The following is a 17,470-nucleotide window of genomic DNA, read 5'->3' on the forward strand; positions in this document are numbered from 1 at the left end:
CTGGCCACTTGCTGCTCATTATTCAAGAAAGCTGTTTTAGAAGTTCAATGAGTGTGCGCGTGTGTGTGCATGTACATGTGTATGGATGGGCCAACGCATGTTTGAGGGCCAGTGTGTGCACACCTATGCCCATGTGTTCACCTGCATGCATGTATCAGTGTGTGTGTATGCTTGACTCTCCTACTTTTCCTCTTCCCCTTCCAGGGAGCAGCTGGACAGAGGCCCAGGGGTGATGGGGAAACAGGACTGCTGTAGATAGAAATGGAAATGAATTCAGCATTGGTCACATCTCTTTTGAACTCCCTTTGTACACAGTGGGAGCTTAATAAATACTTGATGATGGTTCTGAACCTGAGAAGCCAGCAGCTGTTCCCAACTCTGACTCTCAGAGCCTCATGGGGCAGATCAGGTGGGGAGTGACCATAGGGGTCTTCAGTCTTCCTGCCAGACCGACCCTCTAGTGACTCCATGACCAGCTGGGGCCATGGTCCACTTTACACATCCTGCTTTGGGGAGGCTAGTTTCTCCTCTTCAGTTTCTCTCTGACTCTTTCCCACCCATCATTTGAGCAACATTTATGGAGCAACCACCTTGTGCTGAGTATCCTAGAGGGAAAGCATCCTGGGAGATAGGAGGTGTGGGTCCGACTGACCTGGATTCAAGTCTCAGCACCCTAAATCACAAGCTGGGTGACATCTGGTAACTTACCTGTCAGTACTTGAACGATTTCTGTTTTTAAAGTTTTTTTCTGTAAAGGGAGAAGGATGACATTTTCACAGGGCTGATGTGAGGGTTAGAAATAACAGAGAGGCGCCTGCACACATATTGCAAGCGTTCAATAGGTGAACCCATCCACCTGAAGTCAGGAGGACATGGATCCCTTCTGCTTCTATGATCTTGTAGTTGCTACTCAATATGTAAAATAAGAACATAATGTTCACCTTTGTGGGTGTTTGTTGGATATAATTGGATAATACGTGTGAGACAACCTACTGCAGACCCTGGTCATTAATAACTTTGTTTTCTCGGCTTCCTGCCCTCGCATCAGGGTGCACAGCTTCCCTCCTTCGGAGGTCCTCTGCTCCTCCTCCCCACTGCCTTTTTTGTGGGCTCCCAGTTTCTACCTGTCGGAAGAAAGGGGCTGCTGCTCAGCTCCCCTATAGCAAGCGGAAACTACAGTTCCCAGCCCGCCCTTTGCGGCTGCGGGGCTGAAAGCTGAGGGCGGCAGGCCCCTCCTCTGGGGAGGAGCCAATTGGGGGGCGGAGTTAGGAGGTGGTGGGAGAGTTAAGCCAAGCCAATGAGACCAGCTGCTAATAAGTGGGTTGGGCCTACAATATAACAGTGGCAGGAGGAGGAGAGCAAAGCTATTGAGCCAGCGAGGAGTGAAGCTGAGCCTGGCCTCGCACGCTCCTAGAGGACCACGTCCTGAAACAGAGCTCTTTTCCCCCACTTCTCCTTTCTCTAAGCCCCCTTTCTGCCCTTGCTTCCTGCCTAGTACAATGCATTCTTGACTTGTCAGCGTTTGGACTCCAAGCAGCCCCGGAGAGCCGGAGCAAGCCACAGAGAGAGGACTGGAGCCAGGATACTCTGGTGGGGAGCTTGGATGCCTGACTCTCTTTGAGGACATCTCTGGAGCAAGGGTGGCTTTGGGGTGGGGGGTTGTGCTGCAGGGAATCCAGCCAGGCCCCAAGATGGACACTTCTGGGCACTTCCATGACTCGGGGGTGGGAGACCTGGATGAAGACCCCAAGTGCCCCTGTCCATCCTCTGGGGATGAGCAGCAGCAGCAGCAGCAGCGGCAGCAGCAGCAGCCGCCAGCACCACCAGCAGCCCCCCAGCAGACCCCCAGACCCCCACTGCAGCCTCAGCCTCTGCAGCATCAGCAGCAGCAGCAACAGCAGCAGCAGCAGCAACAGCAGCAGCAGCAGCAGCAGCAGCAGCAGCAGCAGCAGCAGCAACAGCAGCAGCCACCGCATCCCTTGTCTCAGCTTACCCAACTCCAGAGCCAGCCGGTCCACCCCAGCTTGCTACACTCCTCTCCCACCGCTTTCAGGGCCCCCCCTTTGTCCAACTCCACCGCCATCCTCCACCCTTCCTCCAGGCAAGGCAGCCAGCTCAATCTCAATGACCACTTGCTTGGCCACTCTCCAAGTTCCACAGCCACAAGTGGGCCTGGTGGGGGCGGCCGGCACCGGCAGGCCAGCCCCCTGGTGCACCGGCGGGACAGCAACCCCTTCACAGAGATCGCCATGAGCTCCTGCAAGTACAGTGGTGGGGTCATGAAACCCCTAAGCCGCCTCAGCGCCTCCCGAAGGAACCTCATCGAGGCTGAGCCTGAGGGCCAACCCCTCCAGCTCTTCAGCCCCAGCAACCCCCCAGAGATCGTCATCTCCTCCCGGGAGGACAACCATGCCCACCAGACCCTGCTCCATCACCCCAATGCCACCCACAACCACCAGCATGCCGGCACCACCCCCAGCAGCACCACCTTTCCCAAAGCCAACAAGCGGAAAAACCAAAACATTGGCTATAAGCTGGGACACAGGAGGGCCCTGTTTGAAAAGAGAAAGCGACTGAGTGACTATGCTCTGATTTTTGGGATGTTTGGAATTGTTGTTATGGTGATAGAGACCGAGCTCTCTTGGGGTTTGTACTCAAAGGTAGGGGCTGTGGTTTCTCTTTATACCTTGAACAAAAGGAATATATAGGTAGCAAGAGGAGAGAGAGATTGAGAGAGGGAGAGTGAGAGAGAGAGATTGGGGAGAGAGGTGGTGGTGGTGGTGAGAAACGGTTGCTCAATTATATTGAACACTCTAACTTCCCATGGTTTTCCTTCTTAATCATGGGAAAATTCATTCCTCCCTTTCTGGGTGAGGGGACATCCCCATACACTGTGTCTAATTTGCAGACTCTGTGTTAGGGAGGATTAAAGAATCCCTTCTGAGAAATCATTTTTTCTCCTGGCTCACCCATACTAAAGCATAACCCAGCAGCTTAACGCACCGATTAATTACACTCTGCCTTGATGTGCTTGCCAGTTCCTGTGACTTCCCTTCTCTCCTCCCCTCCTTGCTCCACTCCATTTTCCCCAAGGATAAAAAAGAAATAAATGTCTGAGTGGGGGTGGGGATTCCATGCCAGTCCCTTCTCTCTGTCTGCTCCCTCTCTTCCCAAGTTTCTGTTTCCTTGTCCCTGAGAGACTTAGGGCAAAATCAAAAAGCACCCTTGCCGTGAGTCTCCTGGGTACCTTGGGTAAAAATTTAGGCAGAGGAAATCAGTGGTCCTTTTCCTCAGGAAAGAGGACTCAGAGTAAACCTGCTGCTGCCTCATAAACATCCCTTGATTAAAAATGGCTACAGGTGTTCCTGGGCAGAGCAGATGGGCGCCACCTTGGCACCAGCCTTGGTGGGGGTAGTGCCTCTCCTTCGGATGGGATGACAGGGCTTCCCTGTCCAGAGAGCCTGCTCCCAGGCTCAGCCCGGGTTCTCCCCTCCCACCCCAGCTCCTTCTCTCGGGATAAATAAGGCTGAGTGTGTGTGCGAGTGTGTGAGTGCGCGCCAATGGAGACCGGCAGCACCGGCTTTAGTGGGGAAGCTGGCCTCGTCGCTCCAACCTCTCAGTCCAGCCCCAGAGGGAGGACGGGGCTCCCTCCCAGAGGGTGCTTGGAAATCGCGTCCTCCAAGACAGTGGTGATTGAGAAAGGTGGGTTTCTGTTTATGCTCTGCCTGCTGTGGGCTCGAAGGCTTGAAGACTTGGGGAGTCGTGGGACAAGTGAATTTCCCCCATATACTCCTCACCCCCAATTTGTTGGTGTATGTGTGTTTGTGGGTGTGTGCCTCCTTATTGTTGCTTGCATTTCTCCAAATGCAAATGTTGCAAATGTTGCTTGCATTTCTCCAAAATGACTTATTTGTCATTTTGGGCAGGGGGTGGCTGGGCTGGCCGCCTGTAGCTGGGAGGGGTTCAGCTGTTGGAGGTTTCAAATAGAGCTTGTTTCAGGCTGGGCACAGCTGCTGCGAGACTGTCACATTCTTGTTGAAATCCAGCCGCTAAAACCTGGGAAGTGCTGATCGGATTTCCCCCATTCCCTGCCTTGAGCTCTAACAGGGGAGGGGCGGGCTTGGCCTTTCTGAAATGGCTGGGGCAGACCTGTCTGACGACCTCCTGGTCAGTGCCAAGACTTCCAGGTGGAGGGTTTCCCCAGGAACCTGGCTGCTCAGAGGGGGACTGCTCAGCTGAGCAGCTCCTAGCAGTTGCCTTCGTCTAAATAGCTCAAGGATTTGAGCCCCTCCGTGAGCAGAAGTGAGTGGGGTTTCCCCTGGATTTGCAGCTCACTTAGTCATTCTCTGTAATGAGCCTATGAGTCTGCAGGTCCTTCTGCTCACTGCCTTCTCAGAACCGCCTCTCCCTCTGGGCATTCAGAGAGAGGGGGCTTCCACCCTCGGCAGGCTTGGCAGCCACTCTGAGCCAGCCCTGGCTCCCTTTAGTCACCCTCTGAGGACCAGAACCCCTGCCGGGAAACTATGAAGGCCCAAAGTCTGGGGGTGAAGGGAAGGGGTAAAAAAGCACCTCCTCTTTCAATGACCCCTGTGGTCAGAGCTCTTCCTAGAGACAGCTCCCAGTGTGATGGGTCTGTGCACATTTGTCTTAATGCAATGGGAGGGTTGCTGCTGGGCAGGAAAGGGCTGGGAGCAGGTGCCAGGCTGATGCAATGTTCAGGGAGAGGGGCTTCCCCAGAGTCAGAGAAAGCAGACTCTGGTGTGAAGGAAGGATGAAGCGATCCGAGGGGCCAGGCTTCAACCATTTCTAAATCGCTGACCCTCTGGCTGATGGAAGCCACACAGGGGACAGCAACCGGTAAGGTACTTTTTGCCTCAGCTGGTGAGGTGGCCACTTCCTGTGCACCTTGGGGTTGGTACTGGTTATGATCAACAGGGCTCACTTTAACCTGCTTACCTGCTCATCAACCCTTCCGTCTATCCATCCATAGGTTGAGTCATTATGAAACAAGTACTCTGTCTCCTGTGTCAGGCCCCGTGGGCCCAGGAACGGGTAAGGTAGCCACCTCTCCCCTCTCCTGGAGGCAAATAGGATCATTTTAAAGAATCAGACTAAAGTTTGAATCCTAGCACTGTCACTCCCAGTTGTGTGATCTTGGACAAGCCATGTAGCTTCTGCAAACCTGTCTCCTCAGCTGTCAAGTAGGGAGAAGTGAATTAGACTAAATGTGAGGTGCTTAGCACAGTGCCGGCTTGATAAATGAGTCCACTGTTATTCTTATTAATAATGATAATGCTGATGAGAGGAAAAGAAATGTCTTTTCCTGTTATCTTACTCTGGGGCCTTAATAGATTGGGGACTAAGACTTGTCAGTGAAGTGAGAAGTTATGTCTTAGAGGGAGAAGTTCTGAGAAGGAGATAGGTCTCACTGGAAACTGTTTCCCCACATAGGTCTGTTGTAGGGGAGGTGACTGTCTGTTCACTTTATGGAGAAAGCTAACTGTATTCTGACAAGAGGATTTGAGTGAGACTGAAGAACCACCAACTGGAGGAACTCAAAATTGTTATCAGACCAGAGGTGGGATGGATAGTGTTTTGTTTTTGTTTGTTGGAGAACTTTGTGTGTCTGGAAACAGGAGGATGGACAGGTTGACCTCAGGCACCCCAGTCAGATTGGGTAATTCTGCACTGACGGTGGCGGTTCCATTCAAAGGCCCCTAGGGAGAGGGACAAACCCCCCCCCCCCCATGATTGAAAACTAAGCTGCTGCTTTCTGAAGTTCTCTGCTTTTTTTCTTGGAGCTGTGGACTTCCTGTTTGCCTGTCTTTGACTGATATCTGTTACTGGAGGAGGAATTCACCATGAGGACTTGCTCTTTTGAGACAAACATGGCATGTCCCTGAGCATATTCAGAGTTAATGCAAAAGGGAGCCAGTGAGAGGAGGTAAGAAACTGGGGAGCCTCTGCCTCCTGGCTCCCCCTTCACAAGCTGTAGGTGATGACAGGAAGGAAGATGGGCTGAGGTGGGGCTCAGGTAACAGGAGAGTTATCCATTTTATACCCAGGGCCATGAGGCCACACTGCAGAAAAGTATCAGAGATGGCCCAAACAGGCTCTTAATGGTTCTGGACTGCCCCTAAGCTGAAGGAGGGCTCCAGGTTTGTTTTTTAATTTTTAATAGGCGAATTTACCCTCGGAACTTAGACATCATTGACATGGCCAGACCTAGAGAGCCTGTTGAGAAATCTTAGTGACATTGTCTCTGCCACATTAGTGCTTTACTTTCTCCCAGAGTTGGTTTGAGGCACACCCAATTTGTTGCCTTACACTGCCTGCTATGTTCTCTCTACCGGATCAAGAAATAGTTGGGGCTGGATGAGGCCCAGCTTGCCCTCCCTGTCCTCCCCAGGTAGTGGACTCCTGGATCCCACCCTGCCATCCTTCTGGTTGCTGAGCTGGTACCTCTTTCAATCTGTCCAGCTGGCCAGTCACAGGTGGTACCTTGTGTCTCAGGGACCTCAGGCTGTTGAGTCATCTCAGGGGAGGCTGGGAAATGCTGGTGTAGCAGGTGGCTCTCTGTTTCCAGTTTTGTACAACCTCAAACCACTTGCCCACCCCTGGCCTCACAATCCATTTGAGTTTTGCTTCCTGGGCAGAGTGGGTTCTCCTGCCCTGTGCCCACCCCTGACTGCTTCACTAACTTCCTGCCCTTCTGCTCTGCTGGCTCTTCCCCCTGGCCTTGTTGCTGGGGTCACCCAGGCCATGGGCAGAGGAGCTGGTATGATAGTCCACCTGGCTTTACTGTCTATCCCACGCATGGCTTTCTTTTTCATCACTAGTTACTCCTCCATCTTCAGCCCTCCTTGTGGGAAGCTGCCCTGAAAAGGCGTGCACAAGGGACCATGGTCCCCAGCCATTCACTTTTAAAAGACGGATGGGATCCCTTTGGGCCAACCCACAGAGGTCAGTGAGTCCATCCAGCTTCTAGCCTGAATGATGGAGTAGGATCCCTGGTCCTCTGATCCCTACTCTCCTGGTCATGGAGGTCTTCTCTGCAGAGATGCAGAGCAGCAGCTGGGGTTAGCTGTGTGAGTGGCCTCACCTCCTGTCAGATGTAGGAGCCACTGGGGGTTAAGTGGGTGACTGTCAGGACTGTCTTGACATTTGGAAGAAGATGCCCAGGGCACTTGAATCTGTGGTGTCAGATGTGTTTGGAAAGTAGGAATAGGCCAGACCCTTTTCATGGACCCTCCCTGTGGGATGACCTGCATGCAGTATAGGGTTGTAGAAGGCAGGAGACTCTTTGTAAGCCATTGGCGACAGGGAGGAGCTGGAGAGCCAGGCACCAAGGGCCCCTCCCTAGGAATACGTTTTATCTTCACAGGTCACACTGAGTGTCTTGGCTCAAGGAGGGCAATGTGGCTCTGGCAAGGTAAAAATGAGGCCCATCTCCTACCCAGGGTGGTGTTGACTTTATTTATAACCTTGTGGACAATCTGCAATGAGTCAACTGTTTGTAACCCACAGAAGGGACGGCTAACTTTTATATATGCTTCTCCTTTGCATGTCATCACACTATTTATAATTGTCCAGGGGACAGACTTCATAATACTCATGGACTTCCCTTTCCCACAGCAGTGACACCCTGCTTGGGCACTGCATCATCGCTGGGGCATCTGTTTGCTGTGCAGGCTAATTAGAAAGCTGGCGATGGCCTTTTATTTCCCTCAATGAGCCTTCTTGTGAGGCTATGGTCCAAAGATCTGCTCTAAATAACATAAGGTAAAGAAAAGCCAAATGAAACAAAATTTGAGTAAGATCTGTAGTGAAGCTGAGGCCCGGATGGAAAAATGTAAAATCAGAACAGAAAGATTTGGTTTTGTTGCAGTTATTTGTAAAGCACATTTGGAGGAGAAAATGTGAGAGTGTGTGAGAAAGAATGAGAGAAGGGGTTGTGGGAGGGCGACAGTATATAGATGAAATCCCGCCTTACTCAACTCAGTGGCAGCCAGACCAGCTTGTTCATTCGTAGCTGTTTTTCTTCTTTCTTTCAAAACCCCAAAGGGAGGAAGGGAAAAAGCAGAAAGTCACCTATTTCTCTTTAAATAATGAAGGTGGGGAATTCTAAGACCATGCTGTTGTCAGGAGCTGCGGGGAGGGAAGTTCTCTTGCCTTTTTTTCTGTGAGGGAAGTCCGGAGGAGGCTAATGGGTTTTTAGGTGCCCCTCCCCCACCCTGTCATTCCACCTCCAGGAGCTCCGCGGAGGAAAGAGGAAAGGCGGGCTGGGGGCAGGGACTGCTGCTCTGCATCGGGCCGTGAGGGCTGCTGTGTGACAAGAGGGGAAGGCAGAGACCATTTTCCAAGCCCTGGATCAGCTTTACGCTTGAGAGTTCTGGAAGTAGGTGGTGGTCAAGACCCCTTTGTAAAGTCACTGGGTCAAGCTGATGCGACTATTGGGTGACCGCACTAGTGTAAGAACCCAGGCTATTTGACTTACAAGTCTAGGCCTTCTTCCTTGCCTGCTGTTGCTGGCTAAATTGCTCATCGCTTTTTTGTGTTTTTTTTTTTCATTTTGAAATCATTTTTATTTTTCAATTACAGTTGACATACATTATTATATTAGTTTCAGGTGTACACCCCAGTGATTAGACATTATATAACTAAGTGATCATCCCAATAAATCTCACACCCATCTGACACCATATGTAGTTATTTAGAATATTATTGCTTGTAGCCTGACAGATGGTGGTGCAGTGGCTAGAGCATTGACCTGGGATACTTGAGGTCCTAGGTTTGAAACTCCGAAGTCCCTGGCTTGAGTGCTGGCTCATCCAGCTTGAGCATCAGGTTGCTGGGCTTGAGCGTTGGGTCATACACATGAGCCCATGGTCACTGGCTTGAGCAAGGGTGTCACTGGCTCAGTTTGTACCCCCCCCCCTTGCAAGGCATATATGAGAAGCAATGAATAACCGAAGTGCTGCAGCTACAAGCTGATGCTTCTCATCTCTCTCTCTTCCTGTCTCTCTCTTTTTTGCTAAAAAAGAGAAAAAGTTAAATATAGAATCAAAAGAATATTATTGATCATATTTCCTATGCTGTACTTTACATCCCCATGACTATTCTGTAGCAACCAATTTGAACTTCTTAATTCCTTCAGCTTTTCTACTCATTCCTCAACTCTCTCCCATTTTGTTTATTTTATTTTTAAGATTCAATTGTTGGTAGATATGTATTTATTGTTTATTTAAAAATTTTTTTCCTTTTTCAAATTTATTTTTTTATTGCATTTATTGGAGTGATACTGGTAAATAAAATGATGTAATTTTCAGGGGTACAATTCTACAGTACATCATCTTCCTCCTTCTTAATAAAGAAGATCCTTCAGCATTTCATATAAGACTGGCTTGGTGGTGCTGGACTCCTTTAGCTTCTTCTTGTCTGAGAAGCTCTTTATCTGTCCTTCAATTCTAAATGGTAGCTTTGCTGAGTAGAATAATCTTGGTTGTAGGTTCTTGCTTTTCTTCACTTTGAATATTTTTTGCCAATCCCTTCTGGCTTGTGAAGTTTCTGTTGAGAAGTCAGCTGATAATCTTATGGCAGCTTTCTTGTAGGTAACTAACTGCTTTGCTTTTGCTGCCTTTAAGATTCTCTCTTTGTCTTTGACATTTTGCATTTTAATTATGATGTGTCTTTGTGTGGGCCTCTTTAGGTCCATCTCGTTTGGGACTCTGCATTTCCTGGATTTGTATGTCTATTTCCTTCATCAAGTTAGGAAAGTTTTCTGTCATTTTTTTTCAAATAGGTTTTTAATTTCTTGCTCTTTTCTTCTGGTGCTCCCATGATGCAAACGTTGGTACACTTGAAGTTGTTCCGGAGGGTCCTGACACTATCCTCATTTTTTTGGATTCTTTTTTCTTTTTGCTATTGTGATTGGATATTTTTTGCTTCTTTATATGCCAAATCGCTTCATCTACTCTACTATTGGTTCCGGGTAAATTGTTCTTCATTTCAGTTAGTTTATCCTTCATTTCTGTTGAGGTTCTCCTTAAGTTTATTGAACATCCTTATAACCAGTGTTGTGAACCCTGCATCTAGTAGATTGTCTCCATTTTGTTTAGTTGTTTTTCTGAAATTTTGTTCTGTTCTTTCATTTGTGACATGTTTCTTTGTCTCCTCATTTTGGCAGCCTTCCTGTGTTTGTTTCTTTGTATGCTACATCTCACAGGTTTGGTAGAGTGACCTAATGTAGTAGGTGTTCTGTAGGGTCCAGTGGCACCGCCTCTCTAATCATTTAAGCTGGACACTTGAGGAGTGCCCCATGCCAAGTGGGCTGTGTACACCCTCCTCTTGTAGTAGAACTTGGTTGCTGTTGGCATGTCAATGGGAATTATTCACCCCCAGGCTAGCCATCTGCAGGGACTGGCTGTGACCACTGACCACCAACCTCTGACCATGATGGAGGATCAGCTGTGCAGGGGCCCACCCCACAGAACAGGACTTACTTCAGCGGGACTCTGATGCCTTTTGAGTGTGTTGCTTGTGGAGGTGGTTGGGTGATGATGCTTTGATGTGGTCTGAAGATGTTCACTGGATGTGCTGGCTCCAAGACCTCTAGGAAGGTGCAGGCCAAGGTCAGCTGCTGCCTGTGTTCTTCCCAGGGTCACCGGCATGAACTACAAAGCAATCTGTATATGCCTGCTACTTGTTCTGGGCTTGGAGTGCCCAGGAGAGGCCAAGCTATTAACCAAGGCTGGCTGCTTCTAGTGACAGGGCTGAGGGCCACTTAGTGAGAGGTACGGAATACGCTGAGGTCAGATGATGCTTGTTTACTTATTCTTTAAAAAAAATTTTTTTTTAAGTGAGAGGAGAGTAGATAGTGAGACAGACTCCCACATGTACCCTGACCAGGATCTACCCAGCAACCCCTGTCTGGGGCCGATGCTGAAAGGGGGAGAGGGAGGGAAAAAAAGCAGATGGTTGCTTCTCATGTGTGCCCTGACCGGGGATTGAACCCAGGATGTCTGCATGTCAGACTGACGCTCTATCCACTGGGCAAACCAGCCAGGGCCCCACAAGATATTTTCATGCTGTGGCTCCTCAGGACCCCACCATGGCCTTGGAAGTCAATACAATCCGCAGTATTTTACAGATGAGAAAATGGAGTCACAAAAGGGTTGAGTCACTTATTCCAGGTGCCCATCTCAGGAAAGATGGCTCTAGAACCAGAGCTCAAGTCTCCAGTACAGGGCTTGCCTCCCTGTTCCAACCCCCACTATGGACCTCTGCTAGGATTTGAGTGAGAGAATCTCCAAGGGCTTCTCCGTCCCTGGTTCTAGAATTTTCTTCTTTATCTTTGAGTCCCAGTTTCCCACTTGCCTGGCATGAGGCTTTGTTTAGCTCTGTCACTGGCAGTTTAGTGTTAAAGAAAAACCTGTCTCTGCTTTGAAGGAGCTCTGAGGAGGTGCTTCCATCTCTTGCTGTGTCAAGTCCCTCCTCTCTGGGCCTTTGTTTCTCTAACTTTGAAAATGAGGCCAGACTCTGGTGCTGAACTCCCTTCCTGCTCCAAAGCCTTCTGACTCCACTGAGCAGGTATTTGTCATGCTCCATTGCAGAGACAGCAGCCCTAGTCCTCAAACTGAAGTTCTGGAGAGGAGTCAGGCCTGTACCTGGGAACCGTCCGCTCAGGGTGGGCTGTGGTTTCTGGTGGTGGTGTTGGAAGCACTGAAGGAGGAGCGTAATTTGGAACATCAGGGAGGCTCCCTGTAGGAGGCAGGGCGGCCTCTGAAGGGTTAGACAGACCAAGATGGCAGGGGCATGAGCCGGGGCCTGAGTTTGAGAACATTGGGAAGCCTGAGTAGGGGCCAAAGTGGGTAGGACATGGACCTGCGCCATTCCTGTCATGTGGTGTGAGTGGCAGGATGGGAGGAAAGAGGAGCCTGGGAAGGTTGTTTGGGCTGGTCTCATCTAGCAAGTTTCTGAGCAGGGAGTACAACCCTCATGCCCAGGGTGAGGACACAGGGTGATTTAATAGCTAGTTGGTTTTTTTTAAAGTGATCAAGTGGGGAGTCAGAGAGACAGACTCCCGCATATGCCCCGACTGGGATCCACCCGCAAGCCCCCATGTGGTGATGCTCTGCCCATCTGGGGCTATTGCTCCATTGCTTGGCAGCCAAGAGGTGAGGCCATAGAGCCATCCTCAGCACTTGAGGCCAAGTTGCTCCAACCAAGCCATGACTGAGGGAGGAGAAGAGAGAGAGAGAGAGAAGAGGTAGGGGGAGGGATAGAGAAGCAGATGGTTATTTCTTCTGTGTGTTCTGACTGGGAATCAAACCTAGGACATCCACACGCCAGGCTGACACACTCTACTGCTCAGCCAACTGGCCAGGGCAATAGCTAATTGATATCTATAATCAGGAGACCTGATGCTATTCTCTGAGAGGAAATCTTCGTTGGTGCAGCTGGCCTGCTGTGGTGGTTGAGGGCTTGAACTCTGGGCTGGTGGCATACCAGTGATGGGTCCTCAGGGAGTTTACTGAGTTTGAAGCCTGTTTCCCAGGTATTCAGAAAGAATCATGCGCCTGCCTGAGGCATAGTGCCCGGCACAGAGCTGGGCACACAGTGACTCTTGATGTCTGCCAGCTGTTGCTTTTATGAGACAAGTGCTTACAGGGGTCCGCAAACTTTTAATTTTATTTATTTATTTATTCATTTTAGAGAGGAGAGAGAGAGAGAAAGAAAGAAAGGGGGGAAGAGCAGGAAGCATCAAAACTCCCATATGTGCCTTGACCAGGCAAGCCCAGAGTTTTGAACCGGTGACCTCAGCATTCCAGGTCAACGCTTTATCCACTGCACCACCACAGGTCAGACCAGGGGTCCGCAAACTTTTTACACAGGGGGCCAGTTCACTGTCCCTCAGACCGTTGGAGGGCCGCCACATACAGTGCTCCTCTCACTGACCACCAATGAAAGAGGTGCCCCTTCTGGAAGTGCGGCGGGGGCCGGATAAATGGCCTCAGGGGAACCCTGGAGATACTTCTGCTAAACCATAGCTACCTCAAGGACCATTGAGGGGCATGAATGCACAGGTCACCCCTCTGGGCTTTGGAAAAGGTCAGCACATGTAGAATATGTCCTGTTTTTCATAAAATCAAATGGCTTCATCTTGAGTGGCAAGGCACCCGGTCATGTTACTGGATAGGTTCGGATAGGTGAGTCAGCACATTGAAATGGAGGCAGGGTATGCCCTGTAAGGTGGGGCCATCTGGCCTGCGCTTCTGGAGCCGTCTAACCTCATGGGACCCAGTTATTTTACACTCAGAGTCAGCGATCTGTAGCCTGGGCACTGCTCATTGGGTGTGGACATGGGAATGGGACAGGAGGAGGGAGGACAGAAATAAGCCCATGAAGCAGGGCCAGAGGCGGCAAGACCTTGAGGATGATCAGGGAACATACAATGACCAGGCAGAGTCTGGGAGCAGGGGACAATGGAAGAGTGCCACCAGGAGGCAGTCCTGGGACAGACCAGGGAGGGAAAGAAATGCTAGGACTTTCTGGTGTCTTTAAGAGAACACACATTCTCCTTCAAGACTTGCAAAAGGGCACCTTCTTGGATTCAAAATGTTGTGGGGGCTTTTGAATCCAGGCTCTTTCTCCCCCTCCTGCTGTGGCAGGTGGAAACTCTCCGGCCTGGCACTCAGGGTGGGGGAGGAGCATGTCAGGGGATCAGGGCTGGCCTTGTGTGGAGGCTATTTTTTTTCCACAAGGCCTGGTCAGAAGGTAACCAGATTTGTATTCTGAGCAGAGGCTTGGTGACACTAAATGAACAACATACAAATGATGTGTGAAATAACATGCGAATTGGCATCTGTTATTTTTGAGTCAGTTTGTTGGGCATTTTTCTTAAAGGACAGTCATGGTGCTCAGTGTCAAACGAACAGGAAAGCTGCCTTATAGGACACTCCACAGGGGCTACATGGGCTGCGCCTGCCTGAGAGCTCACGGGCACCATTCTGCTGTTGGCATCTACAGGAGCTGTTGTTTGGTGCTTAGCTTGAGGCAGGTGATCTGCTGGAGGAAGAGACTACACTGGGGGCTAACCCTGGCCCAGTCAGGGGACTGTCTCTACCTCTCTGAGCCTCAGTTTCCCATTTATAAATGGAGACAGTGGCATTCACAAGTCTGGTGAGAATTAAACGTGATAATGGTTGGGCTAGTGGCCAGCCTGGTGGCTGGCATATCCCAGACTGCCAGCAAACAGCAGTTCTTCCTCGCGCCTCCGCTGAGTTGGCACCTGCCTGTACCCTCACAGGGTTCCTCCAGCAAGGATTTATGCAAAACCTTTTCTTCTTTTTAAGAAGATTTCTGATTTTAACAAATTGGGGCTAAGCCATTTTCTCTTTTTTTCTGGCTTCCATTGGGTAGGATGTTGGCTTGCTCAGTCAGTCCCTGAATAGCTCCCACATGTGGGAGTGCCCGGAGCCGCCAACAGGTGATGGTACCATCCTCCAAGATGAGGACTTGGGGTGTGTTGCTCTGGGTTGTTGTACTGCCTCTAGAGGAGCTCAGAGCTGGATGGCGTTGGTGGGATGACCCAGGGGAGGCCTCCTCTGGGGGGAACTGGTTGCATATCCGGCCTGGTATGGCATCATACTTCCCTGAACGGCCAAACTCGACAGGCCCACAAGATGTGCCAGCCTAAGTAGGCAGGGCCCCTGTATCCACCTTCTGCCTCCGGGAGGAAGGCAGGACAGGAACCATTCTCCTCTTTACAGGACCCCAAGGCCCAGAGGAGTTATGCGACTTGTGTAAAACCACTCAGCATTGTAAGTGGCAAGGGTGCTGCTGGAATCCAGAAATTCCAGGTTTTAGTTCCACTGAACACATGGTTGGTGGCAGGTCATATTCTACATCCCAGGAAGGAAAAGATCTGAGCCCTTGAGGACTCAAGTCAGCTATAGGAGTCTGTCCTCAACACTGATTCTTCCTAAAAGACCTCAGGCTTTCAACACAGACCTGGGTTCAAATCCTGGCTGTGCACTATTTAGCTTTGTGGCCTTGAGCAGTAGCCTTTTTATCAGGAAAGTGGGGTTCTCCTTCTTTCTGCTGAGGGGGAGGTGGAGGATTTACTGAGGCACCCACAGAGCCCCGGGTCTCTCTGGTCCATGCTGGCCCATGACAGGCTTTACCCTGATGGCTTTTTCCAAGAGCTCAGTGGCCATGGGATCATACAAGGTCCCGCATAGTTGGACCCATGGTTCCTTGCTCCTCCTCCTCCAGGCTGGACCTGGCATTCCCCTGCTCCTGGGAGAGTAATGGTGCTGGGCCTGTTGGGAGGACATTTTGGCACAGGATGTCAGACTGGGTCCATGCTGTGTGCCAGCTATGGAAAAATCCCCTAGAATTCAAATGAAGTTGATTTGAACCGAGAACAAGTCCAGGATGGAGGTGGAATGATGAGGGTTTCCTTGCTGGTGGAAGGGATCATCTATAGCACTTCTGTGCCCAGCAGCTCGGGAGAATTTGCCACTCTCATAAAGCAGAAACTTCTTTTCCTTTCCATAAAAATGACTCTAAGGCTACACTGAATCTTATTCAGGACTGGAAAGAGGGGTAGATAGGGGAGGAGAAGAATATGAACATTATTAAGGCCTTCTCTGTGCTTTCACACATCTCATCTCATTGAATTCTCCCAGCGATCTCCCTTTCACGTGCTCTGGGTCTCACAGCCAGGAGATAGTTGGGGTTTGAATCAGAAGCATCCTCAAAGCTCCGTGCCCTGTGTAACAAACATGTTTTTGCAGATTACCTCCTAACCTGGGCTGTTTTGAGCCCAAAGGCTGTTCTTGTTCTCTTGAAGCTCTCCCTACCATGGCCTACCCAACCCCCTTTACTGTGCCACCCTCACTGCCCTGCCAGCCTCACCCAGAGCCTCAGTGGACAATTCGAGCTCTGGAGGGAGCTCTGCCAGTTTAAATGCAGAAGATTGTTGACCCTCTTGGAGCCGTGGGTACATCGACAGAGGACTGAACCCTGAGGTCTTCCGTGGGTTCTAAAGGGGTCAGCTGAGCAGTCAATGGCGCATGCTTGTTGTTGCTGTCCCAGCTCTGCGGCTTCCTGGCTGTGCAGTCTAGATGAGAAAATTGAGCTCCATGAGCCTCAGTCTCCAGATTGGTGACTAGGATGACGATGGTTTCACCCTCATGGGGATGTGTGTCCTGGAGAGCAAACAAGACAAGACACGGCGCTGAGCTCATGGTAAAGGCCTTGGTGAATGCTGACTGTTTTCACCATTAATTTTCTCATTGTTTAACTCTGTCAACTCCATACCCAGAAGGCTAGATTGAGCTCCCTGACCACATGGCCTGCACTCCTGTCCCTAGTTGAGTTTCATGCAAACTCTGGTGCCTTACTGTCCCCCTCTCCTCTGCTAGTCTCTTCCCATGTCTATCCCAGGACCTCCTCCAGCCCCACATCCACCTCTGTTTCTCAACAGGTGTCAGGTGTTTTAGTTGGCTCTGGGGTTCAACAGTGAGCAAGACATGGAGCTCACATGCTGGTGTGGGGGGGTAGATGTTGACCAAGTATGACAGTTATGATGAGTTTTATGGAAGAAGGAACCACACTCCTGAGGCCTGAATTCAACCCACAAACCCGAGTCAGCCTCCTGTTCCTTCTGCCTGTCCCTCTGCCCTTGACTCCCAGCAGGTCCATGTCGCCTTCAATTCTTTTCAGCCCCCCCTCATATCTGTTTCCTACCACCTCTGCCTCTTATACACGTGTGATATAGCCTGGTGTTAGGAGAACAGGTTTTAACACAGCAGATCTGGGTTTGCTGCCTGTGTGGCTTTGGATAAGTTGCTTCAATGCTTGAATTCTGTTTTCTTGGGTGTTAATCATAACCCTCTCTTGGAGCCATTGTGAGGATTAAATGAGACTCCACTGTATATAAAGCTTTGATGTAGTTTTGGGCCCATGTTGAGCACCGATTTGGGCCATGTTGAGTAACGATTGCGGTGATGAGAAAGGCCATGGACTAGAAGTGGGGAAACATGGTTTCTGGCTTCTGTTTTGTTATCAGAACATGGGGAAGAGTGAGGTTAAGATGATGGTAATTCCTCCACTGGCCATCTCATGGGAGAGTCGTGAGGATCACCTGGAATTCAGGAGTGCACGGGGGGGGGGGGGGCTGTGATAGATACCCTGAGCTGAAGTAGCACTTTGTTGTTAAATGGGCACATTTCCCAGGGGTGGGCTGGGGGTTGTGAGTGAAACCTGCAAAGGGGTTGTGTGAGGGGATTTTCTCATTGTCAGGAAACAGCCTTTCTGGCCAGCTTCCCTGCCTGCTGCCTCCTCCCTGCAGGCCAGCCCTTGGCCTGAGGCCTGTCAGCTCCTGAACCCTCCTATCAGCAGGGATTTAATTACTATAATGTAAGGAGTGTGGCTCAGGTCCTTTTGGCGAGGGGAGACAGAT

General features: G+C 50.3%; 1 protein-coding gene across 4 annotated transcripts in view; it reads left to right on the forward strand.

Moving 5' to 3' along the window:
* The first annotated feature begins 1,388 nt into the window (after nucleotides 1–1,388).
* KCNN3 (potassium calcium-activated channel subfamily N member 3) overlaps nucleotides 1,389–17,470 on the forward strand; it is a 164,154-nt gene continuing 148,072 nt past the window's right edge. For 2 of the 4 annotated variants that reach the window (XM_066261980.1, XM_066261981.1), the window contains exon 1: nucleotides 1,389–2,660. In XM_066261980.1, coding sequence (XP_066118077.1) covers nucleotides 1,692–2,660 — 969 coding nt within the window. In that variant the 5' untranslated portion in view covers nucleotides 1,389–1,691. Of the gene's footprint in view, nucleotides 2,661–3,554; nucleotides 3,703–4,738; nucleotides 4,858–17,470 lie in introns of those variants that run through there. The other 2 variants (XM_066261983.1, XM_066261984.1) reach the window with 2 other exon arrangements.

The sequence above is a fragment of the Saccopteryx bilineata genome, chromosome 2 (assembly GCF_036850765.1).
Source record: "Saccopteryx bilineata isolate mSacBil1 chromosome 2, mSacBil1_pri_phased_curated, whole genome shotgun sequence".
NCBI lineage: Eukaryota > Metazoa > Chordata > Mammalia > Chiroptera > Emballonuridae > Saccopteryx > Saccopteryx bilineata.